Source organism: Drosophila grimshawi, unplaced genomic scaffold (assembly GCF_018153295.1).
Source record: "Drosophila grimshawi isolate 15287-2541.00 unplaced genomic scaffold, ASM1815329v1 contig_311, whole genome shotgun sequence".
NCBI lineage: Eukaryota > Metazoa > Arthropoda > Insecta > Diptera > Drosophilidae > Drosophila > Drosophila grimshawi.
The window spans coordinates 15,459,493-15,472,964 of NW_025063098.1; the positions used below are offsets into that span (position 1 = coordinate 15,459,493).

At 38.7% G+C, this 13,472-nt stretch overlaps 3 protein-coding genes and 1 long non-coding RNA gene across 4 annotated transcripts; 1 reads left to right on the forward strand and 3 right to left on the reverse strand.

Annotated features, from left to right (window-relative positions):
* Positions 1–168: 168 nt before the first annotated feature.
* On the forward strand, positions 169–10,006 carry LOC6567927 (rho GTPase-activating protein 92B). Its single transcript, XM_001994120.3, has 5 exons — positions 169–407; positions 767–1,029; positions 3,386–3,561; positions 7,181–8,147; positions 8,933–10,006. The coding sequence occupies exons 1-5, from the start codon at positions 361–363 to the stop codon at positions 9,805–9,807; spliced, it is 2,328 nt and encodes a 775-aa protein (XP_001994156.1). The 5' UTR covers positions 169–360; the 3' UTR covers positions 9,808–10,006.
* Positions 3,645–5,396, reverse strand: LOC116805768. Its single transcript, XR_004365383.1, has 3 exons — positions 5,305–5,396; positions 4,858–5,200; positions 3,645–3,849 (listed from the first exon to the last, which is right to left on the reverse strand). It is a non-coding gene; the product is annotated as an uncharacterized LOC116805768 (long non-coding RNA).
* A 1,636-nt stretch (positions 10,007–11,642) lies between the features above and the next one.
* Positions 11,643–12,193, reverse strand: LOC6567926. The gene is made up of 2 exons (XM_001994119.3): positions 12,133–12,193; positions 11,643–12,071 (listed from the first exon to the last, which is right to left on the reverse strand). The coding sequence occupies exons 1-2, from the start codon at positions 12,180–12,182 to the stop codon at positions 11,756–11,758; spliced, it is 366 nt and encodes a 121-aa protein (XP_001994155.2). The 5' UTR covers positions 12,183–12,193; the 3' UTR covers positions 11,643–11,755.
* Positions 12,194–12,225: 32 nt separating this feature from the next.
* Positions 12,226–12,732, reverse strand: LOC6570709. The gene is made up of 2 exons (XM_001996881.3): positions 12,432–12,732; positions 12,226–12,356 (listed from the first exon to the last, which is right to left on the reverse strand). The coding sequence occupies exons 1-2, from the start codon at positions 12,655–12,657 to the stop codon at positions 12,226–12,228; spliced, it is 357 nt and encodes a 118-aa protein (XP_001996917.1). The 5' UTR covers positions 12,658–12,732.
* Positions 12,733–13,472: the final 740 nt, after the last annotated feature.

Sequence of the window (13,472 nt, forward strand, 5' to 3'; positions counted from 1 at the left end):
TATATATAATCGTATACTCAATTATAATGGTACTTTTCCCGCATTGCGCTGTTATGCGATAGGTTATCGGCCAACTAAAGACAAATCTGATTTTTGCTGCAATAATCGATAAATGCATTTGTCGTGCATGCCGAATGCCAACTATCGATATTTGATCGATATCATTGTACCTCTGTTTTACATCATTTTTCCGTAATTCGTCGTTCGAGAATGACTAATTTTTGCCAGTGTTTAGAAATATTTTTAATGCCGAGCTAATTTCTCACAACCAAAAAAACCACAACAAAGTGCATTTTTAAAACGTAAATCGGCGAACGGAAGTGTGTGCGTGTGCCTGCGTGTTTGTAAAGCTGCAACAAAATGAAGAAACAAATTGCAAAAATAAGAATTGCTGCAGAAAACTTGAGGTAAGTTCAAAGGCCAGGCAAAGAGGCAGGCAGGCAGCAGAAATAAAGACGCGACTACGTCAAATAGCTAAACTCCAGACAATGACAAAAGCGCGAGCAGTGAGCAGTAAGCAGGTGTTGCCTCATCACAACGAAAACAACAACATCAGCGGCAACAACATCAACAAATCAATGTCAAATTAAAGCGCAGCGTTTACGTTTTTATACGTGTTTTCTTACGTCGTCGCTTCGTCAGCTGCGCTGTGCTACGCTGATGACCTAACGGCATTTGTGTAATGGCATTTACATACATATATAAATATAACACTGATATACATGCATATTTTTGCTGATATTTTTTTGCTTCGTCTTCGTGACAGATCAACGAAATCGGATTGCAAAGATTCTGAGCTCGAGACGATTGAGAAACAGGTGGACCGATATCGTGATACCATCGAGAAAATTGTCCGCAAATTGCCAGCGTTGAGCAGCAGCGGAAGCAGCAACAATGGCATCATCACCACCGAGGAACACGACAAGCGCATCAAAAAGAACAGCCATTTCAAGATCGCCCAGGCGCTCGATGAATCCGCCAAGGAGCTGCCTAGGGATATGCCGCTTCAAAAGGTTCTTGCCAATTGCGGTAAGTTTTTTTTTTTGCTTACAGCCCATGTGGGCTGAATGTGAAAGTAGTGTGCGAAAGTGTGCGTTGATAGGCGTCTCGCAGACTGTGTGTGATAAGGGTGCCAGCATAAAAAAACTGAAATATATAAAAAAAAATTTTATTTCCACTATAGTCAATGGATTTATCATCGAATGTGTTGTGCTAAAAGTGTGCAAATGATTTGCAAAAAATAAATAAAAGGTCCATAAAATAAGTACAGATTCATTAAAAGAGTGACCACTGTGCTGAGTTTTTTTATTCACTTTCTGAAAAGTGTAGGAAAACAACAAAATAAAATACGAAACCGCATGAAAAGCGCAAGGTGTGCACAGTTATGTGATTGTGTGTGTGTGTGTGGTTGTGTCTGTGAATAGGGGCATAAATACTTTTGCATATGCTATGTGTCACCGGCTTGCGTGCGCTTTATGTGTGTCTGTATGTGTATTCATATATATATATATATATATATGTATGTGTGTGTGTGTGCGGCCTCGCCTTGTCTGTCTGTCTGTGCGCTTGGCCTTGTGGCATTTACATTTCTCAACATCGACGTCGATTTGTTGCTGTTGTTGTTTTGGCGTTTTTTAATCATTATAATAATTTTTATGATGTATATTTCTTTTTAACGTCGCTTTCTTTTCAACAGTCATTCGCTGTTGTTGTTGCTGTTGCGGTTTGCCGCTCTTATTTTTATTTGTCTATCTATTTTTACAGTTCTTTTTTTTGTTTTGATCATTATTGTGTTTATGTGTATTTATTATACAAACCCCCCCACCGCTCCAACAGCACCGGCTCGTTAATGTTGCGCTTCATAATGCTCCTCCGCTTCAAACCCATTGTGCATTTCGTTTACAGTTCGTTAAGAAAAAAACCCAAGTAAAAGTGAACTGCAATAATTATGAAAAAAAAAAGTAAAAGTTGCGCCAAAATTGAAAAACTCATTCACACATTATTCATTTAAACTCCTACATATTTATGGATATATTTAACGCAACCCCCACACCTTATTTTATTTCTTTAGTTACTTATTTTTTTTTGCTCTCCCCACTCTTTTTTGTATTACTCATTATTGGCTCCACTTACACTTTTAGCACACACACACACACACACATGCAACCACACGCGCGCACACACACACGCGCGCACACACACACGCGCACACACATACAACTACACATCAGATGCGTGTACCAATTGCAATTTAGTTGCTGCGCTGCCAGCGTCGACAGCATCAGCTGCAGCAGAGGCAGAGCACTGGAATAGCATTTGCAGCTATAGCTTTACCTTGGTTCAAGTTTTATTTGCTTACGACATAACGTAAAACTTATGTCTTTGTTTCGTATTAACCCAAAAAGTAGGTGAACTATTCATGCATTATGCTATCTGCGGCTGTTTATTTGTGTACGTGTATTGTATATATGTTTTAAGCTATCAGCTCTTTATGTTAATTCATACGAAATGCACGTACACAAAGCTTAGCAGCACCTCTCTGAATACAAATAAATATTATTATTTACATAACTTAGTTACTCAACTACTTAACATCTATTCAGTTTACTTTCGTTTTGGGCATTTGTATTTAACAAGCTTTTCAAAACATTTCAAGTGTTCGCTAACTCGAATTTCAGCTTAGAACCGCAGAGTACTTTTTGCTGCTTACATATTAATGTAATAAAATTGTAAATAGCTTAAAAATGCCGTGAACTTATTGAATCATTTCCCATTTTTTTAGTTTCATTTATTTTCCGTACAACTTTGCACCACTATGTGTCTGCTAGTTTGCCCTTTGCAACTTATTTCTTAGCCACGTTGCGCTTCAATTCAACGACTCCCTATCGTCTCGCCTTCATCTCTTGCCACAATGAACAAAAAACAACGAGCATATCTTCAATTTTACACTCTAGCGGCGTTGTCGCCTTCTTCTCTCCCCTCCGCCTCCCCTTGGCTGCGCTGGGGTACCCATTTTATTATAGGCTCAGCTGCTGCTGCTGCTGCTGCTCGGGCTGCTTTTGCTGCAACTTGCTGGCAGCGTTGCACTCAACACAATTATCACAATTTTGCTTACTCAGCGTTGTCAGTAAAAGGAGGATTGTGACGCCCCCGCGCCGCGCGTTGCACCCCCTGGCAATCGGCAGCCCACAGCTTTGAACCGGCACAACAACGGTGGCTACAGTCTCCGCTCGCTTGTGATAAGGTCTTAAATAAGCATTGACTTCCTCACTTTAGAAACTCGGGAATACACACAGACACACTCGCACACACACTTGCACACTTTGCATCATCAACTAAATGCTTTGTTATTTATGTATTTAAAAAACTGTTTCGCAATTTGCAGGCGAACTGGAGAAGACAATCGCCGAGTGCAGCATCGAGAGCGAACTGGAAACGGAGACCAAAGTTGTGCGGCGCTTAAAAAACATCTTAGATAAAGAAATACAAGAGATCTCAACGCTTAAGCGTAATGTGTCGCGCACACTTCAGGAATACACCTCACTAAAAAAGAGCTACGAGGTAAGAGAAACCCCCTCCAGCCCCTCTCCCAACCCCAACACACAAAACCCCCGAGAACACCCAAAAAAAAAAAACACATCACATTAATCTCTGTCTGAATTTAATGTTGAGCAAATCTATTGCTTCACTCGTGTGTTTTTTGTCATGGCTAGTTAATTATGAAATATTCGCAGCGACTTAGATTATGAGGAGCAGCTGGTCAATTAGTACTTTGTGATAACAACCAAGCACTTATCCAAACTGAGGAATTCGCTTTGATTATGATGAGAGCGGAGATCCGACGGCCAACTGCGAGAATAACAAACAAAGCAAAAAAAGAAAAGAAAAAATACAACAACAATAACAATAACAATGTCAATAATATTATATTTATACAACGTCGCAGTTGTTGTCGTGTTTGTGTGCCTTTTACTTACTGGCAGGCAACCACAATGCACAGTGGTTTGATAGCATAATCAGTTTATATACCAAATATATTTACTTGGCATATCCGTAGCTCACAACCTTGGTATGTCTATGAGTCGTTATAAAAATGTATTTAATCTCAACTGCGATTAACTATGCTTAAATGTCGAGTATCGCAAAGAGATCTCCCCACTTCCGACTTAATTGACACCTTTTAGGTTGAAAAGTCTAGCATTTCCTTATCAGAATCTAATAGTACTTCCGTTAAACATATTTAAAAATAATTTAGGATTATTAAAGTTGTGTCAAAAGCGTAATTGTTTTATTTATTTGTCCGCAGACTACGATTTTTAAAAGGTTTTCATTAATAAAAATGTTTCAAAGTTCTCGCTTAGATTGGTCTGCATTTATTATCTTTATTACATACCAATATCGTTGGTTTTCTCGTTTACTTAATTGCCGATGAAAGATAATCATCTCCTACACATTTTACATACGTTTCCAATTGCGTTTTAAGCAGTGTTCCTGTTGTTTTTTGCGGCAATCGGTTGACAAGCGCCAGTCAAGAAAGCAATCAAAACGATTTTTTTTGTATTGTGTATTTTATGGTTTTTTTCATTCATTTTTTGTTGTTTTTGGTTTGTTGTTATTGCTATTGTGTATTGTTTGGCGAAGCTGTTCGATTTATTTGTCGCTTGGCGTAGCTTGGGTTAGTGAAATGGACACAGGACTGGATGACTTTTGCTCTGGTTGTGCTGCTCCAATTTTTCACTCAGAGTGACTAGATTTTTGACGATGTATTTATGTGTGTTTTGCCCGTTAACTTTTGGACGATTACTCGACAAATTTTGTGACTAAGCCAGTCAAGTTTTCTAATTTTTTTTTTATTACCTTCTATTTTTGTGTTGTATTTTGGCAGTGCTTTCCGTTTTACAAGCCAAGACAACTCGACGACACGCTTTATGCCTTATATGTTGACTCGACCAAATCAAGCGCAACTTGAGCATTGTTGTTGTGGCTGTTTAAGGTGTCGGAAGACGTTCATTGACTCGCCGGACCCCCAGTGACATCATAATCGAGCAACTGAACAACATCAACTTATTAATTGTCCCCAACTCGTATGTCATGTCAAATTTAGTAGAATTTCCGACTCCACTCTGTATATATATATATGCATCTATATATGTATAGCACTCACTCCATAATCTTATCGCCCGTTTCTGAGTTGTGGACTCTATAAAAGAATAATGCGAACGCTGTGCTGCTAATAATCGTCTAACTTTTCGTATTGGGAGCGCTATAATTGAGCTATATATGCGATATATATGACATACTTACATTTATTACGTCTATGTACCTTGCACTTTGCTATCTTTGGCTCTGGCTCTGGAATGCTTGCTTACGTCTCAAATACCCACTTGCAACTCTAATGTAGGTCATTAGAGGTTACAAACAAGTACATGTATATGTATATGTATATCTATATGAGGTGATGTGATGTGAGTCACTGGGCGACTGCCATTGAAAGATGTTGGTGCTGTTAATTGCCTTCGTACAGGGGTTTAGTTTATAATTAGATGGATGGCGTTGTTTGCCCATTCACAGTTGCACACTGATAGACGACAGCCACACAATGAGTCGGAACCAGAATGTGAGAGTGCTGCGGGGGCAGGTTCTTCAATTTGTCACGATTTCATTTATTTTTAGCATACGACGCTTACGACAGTTGCAGTTGCCTTTTTATGAAGATAAGAAATTCAGTATAGACAGTATTGATTCATTCAATTGATTAAATGCTAAAACTAATCATACAATGGATGCTTTCAATCACAATGTGAATATTTTTGTATAAATTTTCTTGTGTTATTTTTGCCATCTTCGAAATAATTTTTATTGCATTTGAGCAAAGTAATTTTCAAGATGACATTTCATGTTAGTATAGCGGATTTTTATGAAACATTTAAATATCTTTTTGTTGCTCTGTGTCCCAATAAAGAGACAAAGTATGCCTCAGAACGGACAGTGGAAGTGAGAAAAGTGGAATTCTCCGCCTTTTCTTAATTGTTTTGTGGTTAAACGAGCATTTTGAATTTCTCCAAATGTTTGGTTGTTTCTTGAGGCTTATTTCAATGGTTTCGTCATAATTCCGATTTATCTAGCTCAAGGTATCTCGGATTATTTGTGTGTAATATAAGAGTTTTCGGCGCGATATAGATTTTAAATTTATTTTCCTTATTAATTGTACAATTTACAATTAAACACTTTCTTATCAAGTTGTCGTTTATTTAAGAGTATTTAATTTATTTGGCTAGATACTCTGAGTTAACGTCACAATTACCTTTGAATCGAACAATTTAATATTAATATTGCAACTGCTCGTTTGTAAAAATTAGCTTAGAAATGTCATTGCACGATATTGATTTCAATTGTATTTTCTTTATTTATTGTGTTACAATTCGAAATTGTCTTATCAATATGTCGTACACTTAAGACACTTCAAATGGGTTGACAAAGGTGTGACTTAAAGCTGAAATCCGAGCAACGCGCAACATTTCAATTACCCCGCAAAAATATATATTAGTCAGACTAAGCACTACACCCGTAAGAGTTTCATGTTTGTTTACCCTGTAAATTGATTCCATTTACCGGGGAAACAATGAAGTTGATTGGCATAGCTGGTCAGGGTATCTATTTATATATATATATAGGTATAGTTGAGAGTGCAAACAACAAACACAGTCTCTTTTAAAGCTGCTCTTCACTCGCAAAACTGATTCCACTTGGAGGCGTGTTGTGGCCATAAGGGGCAAGGTGGGAATGTGGATGCTGGTGTGTGGAACCGTCAACGCGGCGTGTGAAAATGACGGCAGTAGCGATGCGGGTGCAAACAAAAGAATGCAAAGTGAGAAATTTCTTATCTTTAATGTTTGACTAAACTGGTAAACGCCTCTTCCATCTTTAATGGTTAGGTATTATTATTTTATTTTGGGGCGGGTTACGTTTGTATAAAGCTAAAGTTTAAGGTATATTTTCACTTTAGGCACGGAACTCATGCGATATATCTAGGTCGGTATTTCCAGAGATGAACTAAACTAAACTCAACTCATGCCATCTAATCTCACTTTTCAATTATGATTTACTGTTTTAGAGTATTTTACATCTGTTCTTAGCTTGCAGAAATAATTATTCACTATTTTTAACTTATATTCTTCAGGCCTCTAAACGGAATGAAGAACCAGCGTCAAAGTTGAACCACATCAAGAGCCAGCAGGAGGAGTGTGAAGTGAAGCTGGAGAAGGAGCGGGATGCGTGGGCGGCACAAATGCTCGAGCTAATAGCCAAAGAGGACGAAATCGTCAACTGCATTCGGGACTATGTGCTCAACCAAAGAAACTATCATGAGCGAGCGCTGCAGCACGTGAATGAATCGCTGGCTCGCATCCAGGACACCATACAGAGCACAGAGAAGACGCGATTTGGCACCTCGCTCAAGGATCATCTGACGTCGACGCATCGCGACATTTCATACATTGTAGAGCTCTGCTGCTGTTGTCTGCTGGAGCATGGCCTCGAGGAGGAGGGTCTGCTCCGTGTAGGCTGTGCCAGCACCAAACTGCGGCGCATGAAGCACGCACTTGAGGCGCAACACGTGAAGACCCCCTTGCCGTTGGAGTACCAGGATCCGCATGTCATTGGTTCCATATTGAAGCTGTATCTGCGCGAGTTGCCCGAACCGCTCCTCACGTACGCCCTGTACAAGGACTTCGTACGCATCGCGGAGCTGCACACTGAGGCTGAACGCAAGACGGCAATAAAAGCTGTAATGGGCAAACTGCCCAAAGAGAATTATGCAAATCTGCGCTACCTCACCCGCTTCTTGGCCCTGATGCAACAGAGTGCCGTGCACAACAAGATGAGCTCCCAAAACTTGGCCATTGTAATGTCACCCAACATGCTTTGGCCGCGCATCGACAAGAGCAGCAACGCACCGGCCGATTACATGGGCCAGGTGAATAGCTCCTCGGCTGCCAACATCATTGTGGAGCTACTGATTAGCCAGTGGGATTACTTCTTCGATGGTGAAGTCGAGTTCTATCAGACGCTGCAGCGGCACAAACTCTTTGTCGAAGGCAAAGCCAAATCGAATTCCTCGAATGAGAATTTGAATAAGCATGATAGTGGTGAGTATCACTAGAATATAGTGGTATGTGGTATGGCAGCAATAACTTACACAAATAATAATTTAGCACAAATAAAATATTGAGTACTCAACTTCAACTCTTTTCTTTAAGACCAGACTTGGCATACTTTCCGGTCTCTTGTTAGCAAAGTGTACACTAGGAGCTCACCTGGCCAAGCTAGGCATCATCAGTAGCATCTTAACGAATAGCGAGTTGCTTTAGCCAGAAGACAATGTTGCCTAAAGAAGACATAGAAACCTGATCAGAAGCAAGGTTGCTGGAAAGGGGGCACAGTAGATCTAGCAGTGGCAGTGCATGAAGCACTCCAATAATAATAATATCAAGTAATATAAATATGTGTATATATCCTAGGGGCGCATGTTTTGAATTGCAAAGACATAGAAGACCTCAACCCAACAAAGATCCTCACATTCGTGCGGGAGTTGGAGCTGATGGAAGAGCTATAAGCTCAGAAGGGGGCACAATAAATCAAATAGGTCGCGGTGCAGCTTCCCCCCTAATAATAATAATAATATAAATATGTAAACATATTCTTGATCAATACAAGTTCAGTCAATGTAGCACGACGATCTCAGCGAGTATTTTTATTGTTTTTTCGATAGCAGGCATATCAAAATCAATAATTATTAGTTCTTATTTACCTTACTTTGTGGGCACAACTCGAAGATCAAAACTGGGTCAGATTAGAAACACAATTGTTGCAATCAACGTGTTCTCATCTTCGAATGATCAAAGAACTCTCCTTCTTTCTTTTTTTCTTTTAGAAGTCATAGAGAGTCCGCGCTATGGCACGCTGCGTCGCCAGAAGCCCAATGCGCCCTCTCCGCCCACTAAACTGGAAGCCACCACCAATGGCGGTGGATCGAATCATTCGATTTCGCATCGCCCGCATGCCAAGGAGCTGTTCCCGCAGCAACAGCCTACGCAACAGCCAGAGGATAAACATGACAAGCATGAGAAGCAAGAAAAGCCGGCAAAACCGCCTCTACCGGCTTTGGTGCAATTACAGCAGCCTGCCACATACACGCAGCTGGAGGCGTTGTCGCCGCCACCAGTGACGCCCGCTAAGCCGGTGCCCATGACGCGAACACAGTTCTTTGGTCTGGATAACCTGCCCTCGCCGACAGCGGATCGTAAGAGCATCGACAGCATTGGTAGCTTTCGATTGAAGCCAGATGTGCCGCAAAAGCCGCAACTGCCCAAGCGTCCCATAGTGCTGGCCATAACCAGCGGAGGTGGCCCTGGTTCTGGTTCTGGACCCAAGGGTGAGAGTAAAAGCGATGATGAGGCCACCAGACTACCGCAGGCGCACATCGACAATGGCAATGGCAGTGTGCGCTACACAACCGAAAAGTTTCTAGATAAGATCCGGCAGGAACATTGTGATACAAATGGCACCCGGGAAGAAGCGGCAATGGCCACGGCAGGGATAACAGCAACAGCAACCACCGCAACCACAACAGCAGCTGGGAGCAGGGAGGAGAATCACAATAACACTGAACAGCAGCCGCAACAGTGTTTGGTGATAGCGGAACAGATCACGCCCACAACGCCCATATCGCCGAATTCGTTTCAAACGCCCAAAAGGCCAACGGTGCCAGCGCCGCCGCCGCCCACAATACGCAAGCAGGCAGATTAGTAGATTAGTTTAGTGGGGGCGAATCCTTAGTCCGGTGGCGCTTTCTTTATATATATATACATATATAGATATATATATATATATATATGTTACTTGTAAGACTTGAACGCACAGTAATTTATTTATTGAAACGAAGCCTTTCAATAAGTTGCAGCATTAGTGCAACTTAATTCTGTATTCAGCATTTGTATTGTTTGCAATTAAACTGTATGTGTTTTTTAGCCATATACGATATACACATATATACATATAAATATATTATATACATACATATACATATACATATATATATATAGTCTGTAGTAGGCATTCATGAATTAACTCAATTCGTCGAAATTTCATTTCGTTTTTTGAATATTGTTATCCTTATTTAAAAGGTTGTGATACACAGAAAAAAAATAATAGGTTTGTGTTTCCTTAATTTTGCGTTGCTCTGTTTCAATTTCTCAAAGACAATTTCTAGTGTGATTTTTTTAGTGAAAACGAATCGTTAAAATAATCTTGAAATAAATTGTTTTTTTTTCTTTTTAATTTGTTGCGCTTTGTACTTCCCTTTGGGTTATAAACAAAAACTATATCCAATCTATTATATTAAATTTGATTTTTGTAATTTCAAGAAGAAAATGCAACGCTCGAGCGGTTTTTGTGTACATATTTGATTTTAATTGATGTACTTTGTATTTTTGCTTTATTAATTTGTAATGCAACTATTATTATTTTTATTTTATATATAATAAAATGATGTATGAAGATTTGTTGTGTATATAAAATATACATTAAAAAGTCATTTATGATTTTCTAAACTAATTTATGAAATATTTTTTTGATATTTGTATTTGAAATGATAATTCTTAAAAAGAGAAAATCAGTTTGTTGTGTATGGCAAAAGAGTTGAGCGTCAAATCAGCTCGGTTACAAAATGTATATATCTGATTATCTACTTGTAATGACGATTTATATATCTCAATCCGGATGGCAACAACTAATTCCAACTGCATACTAAAATCTTTTATAAAAATATTTAAAAATAAAAACAGTGATTGGAAAATGTACATTTTTTTCTACAAATTTTGTAAACTTGATGAAGTTAAAAAGGTTCGAAAACAGGTTTTCTGATTGCTCTGCAAAGTCAAAAATGATTTTCTTCCAATCACTGTTTTTATTGTTATAAATGTTTTTATGCGCAAGTCTTTAGTCGTCATTTCTGAGATCTAAAAACAACCTAAAGGGATTTGGCGGGATCGATTTTCGCCGGATTAAAAATATTGGTGGAGTCATATTTTACTTTTGTCTTGCTTTTTTCTTAGATTTATCCCAAACTTTCGTTATAAACTGCATTTCTAGCTGAACTAGTTAAGAACAAGGCACATCTACTATAAGCTATTATCTGATATATTATAAAAACATTTTCCAACTTCCAAATAACCTCAAAAGATCAAGCGTAAAATCTGAAAATGTGTGCCATAATTGAATTGAATACCTGAGCAAACAGTTCTAAGAAGAAGTATAAGCTTATCTATCACATAAAGATTTTGCAACGTACACCTTACACTATCTATCATATCTAATTAAATTATATTTTCCCACTTGAATCGAAACCAAGTATAGAGAAGCTATCTTTAAAAATGAAGTGAGCAATAACTATAAAATGTTTATAGAAAGTGCAATTAACTACGATTTATGAAAACAGACCAAGCAAATTAAGCAATATAAATATCGTAGAAGGATTAATTAAACACGTTTAGAGTATTTATAGTAAAGCTGGAACGAACAGAAAATGTTAACAAATTTCAAATATATATTCTGCTACAATTTAAATAAAAACGCCCGTCACATTTGGAGCATACTTGCTTGATGTATTTTATGAATGTCAGAAAAATATGTAAGTATAATAATTTTATATAATAATTTATGTATATTATAAACATACTATTGCTATAGTTATAAACTAGCTTATGGAGCTGTCTGCAGCGCTGGGACGTAAGCCACAAAAATCAAGCGATTTGTAGGCGCCTGTGATTTGCAGGAAATACAGCAACATATGGGAGGGTCCTGTCAAAGGTTTATTAGTGTTGTCTGAAGTGGTTTGCAGTTCTTCCAGACTTGGCTGCTCTTTTGTGTCCAGCTCACGCACATAATCCATAAAGTTGTCCATACTTAGAGGTGACTCCGCTGCAGGCTGTGAGTCGCCTGCTGATTGCAGCTGACGTTGAAATTCGTTGCGATAATAATCATTAATCATGGATATCATGCTCTTGGAATACCTGTCAAGTTGCACACTCATTAGACATACATTTACCAATATTTGTAATAGATTTGCTTTACCAGTAGATGATGCCTATCAGCAACAAGCCCTGCATAAATGGACCAACCATGTTTTTAGTGTAAAGTTATTACTCAAGAACTGCTATAGATATATTATTGTTGTTCGCGATAGCTACTCCACCATTGACTAAGCATATAGAACTGTTCCTTAAGGTGCGGCCAGGCCATGGTCACAATCAACATTATGGTATTGGCAAAGACAAACAGTTTCATCATCTCAAATGCTGCGGGAGGAGAATAGATTATGATTTAAATATTTTAGTTTTATTTTTTGGTCAATTTTTGAGGCATTTACAGACCCTCCGGCGTGCGCAGGTAATCACCAAAGCCGGAGTTCAAATCCTTCTCCTGCTCTTCCTTATGCTCATGCTGCTGCTGATCCTTGCCGTCCTTGTTCCCCTTGCTCTTGCCTCCTTCTGTCTTGTCCTTGTGCCCGCCGTGGGCGTGACCCTTGCCGTGCCCGCTATGCTTGTGCCTGCCGTAGCCAGTTGAAGTATTGGCAAAGGCAGATTTCTTTGGTTTCATGGCATCCAAATGGAGCACAGCCAGCTACTGTTCTCCTTGTCCTTAACTTGTCACCTGGCCACGTCCCATCGACGCCAGTGCTAAGCCAACAATGACAAAACAACACATTTGGTGCCTCAATCAATTGGGACACTTGCTGCAATTTTATGGTTTCGTTCTTATTGATTTGCGATTCTGGTTCGCTCGGGGCTGGGACAGCAGGTGAAAGAGCAGGCCAGCACAAATCAGCAGTCAGTACAGCGATGTACTTAAAATATCTATACCTATTATATTATTGTGTCAGCCTGAGCGAAAACTTGGAAACCAACTGCAGGTGGCACATACTAAATACGATCTGGTGTCGAGTGATTTCTGCCCCGGTGTGCCAATAAAGTTCTGAATAGCAGAGCAGTCCAAATATATATTTTTGAGAAAATGAATTATAATAATTTAATTGCAATTTGTATTATAATTTGTTTTGTAAACTGTTGGAAAAAAATGAATATATTATTTTATTTAATTTATATTGATAATACTACCCAATAATAATTCAGCATTGCTGAAGTTTATATTTTTTGGAAAGGTCATTTAATGATCTATAAAATCACACAAAAGTAAAATGTATATTATAAGAAATATGCTCGATATACGTATTAATACCGGGTTGGGTTGTAAAAGATAATAAACTAGAATATTTCAAAACAGTTTTATTAGTTTAAAGCACAGCTTTAATTTTTGTATACCTAAAGTGATTCAACTATGTGCATATATACATACGTCAGAAATGCACAGATTGATAACTTAAAAGATAATTTCACTATTAGCTAAGATATCAC

What these genes read in the sequence shown, in the direction of transcription:
- LOC6570709 (XM_001996881.3), bottom strand. Translation starts at nt 12,657, where the DNA reads ATGAAACCAAAGAAATCTGCCTTTGCCAATACTTCAACTGGCTACGGC. An exon ending in TTACCTGCGCACGCCGGAGG is followed by an intron (nt 12,357 to 12,431) that starts GTCTGTAAATGC and finishes CTCCTCCCGCAG; the next exon opens with CATTTGAGATGATGAAACTG.
- LOC6567926 (XM_001994119.3), bottom strand. Translation starts at nt 12,182, where the DNA reads ATGGTTGGTCCATTTATGCAGGGCTTGTTGCTGATAGGCATCATCTAC. An exon ending in CTGATAGGCATCATCTACTG is followed by an intron (nt 12,072 to 12,132) that starts GTAAAGCAAATC and finishes GCAACTTGACAG; the next exon opens with GTATTCCAAGAGCATGATAT.
- LOC6567927 (XM_001994120.3), top strand. Translation starts at nt 361, where the DNA reads ATGAAGAAACAAATTGCAAAAATAAGAATTGCTGCAGAAAACTTGAG. An exon ending in AAAGGTTCTTGCCAATTGCG is followed by an intron (nt 1,030 to 3,385) that starts GTAAGTTTTTTT and finishes CGCAATTTGCAG; the next exon opens with GCGAACTGGAGAAGACAATC. An exon ending in CACTAAAAAAGAGCTACGAG is followed by an intron (nt 3,562 to 7,180) that starts GTAAGAGAAACC and finishes TATATTCTTCAG; the next exon opens with GCCTCTAAACGGAATGAAGA.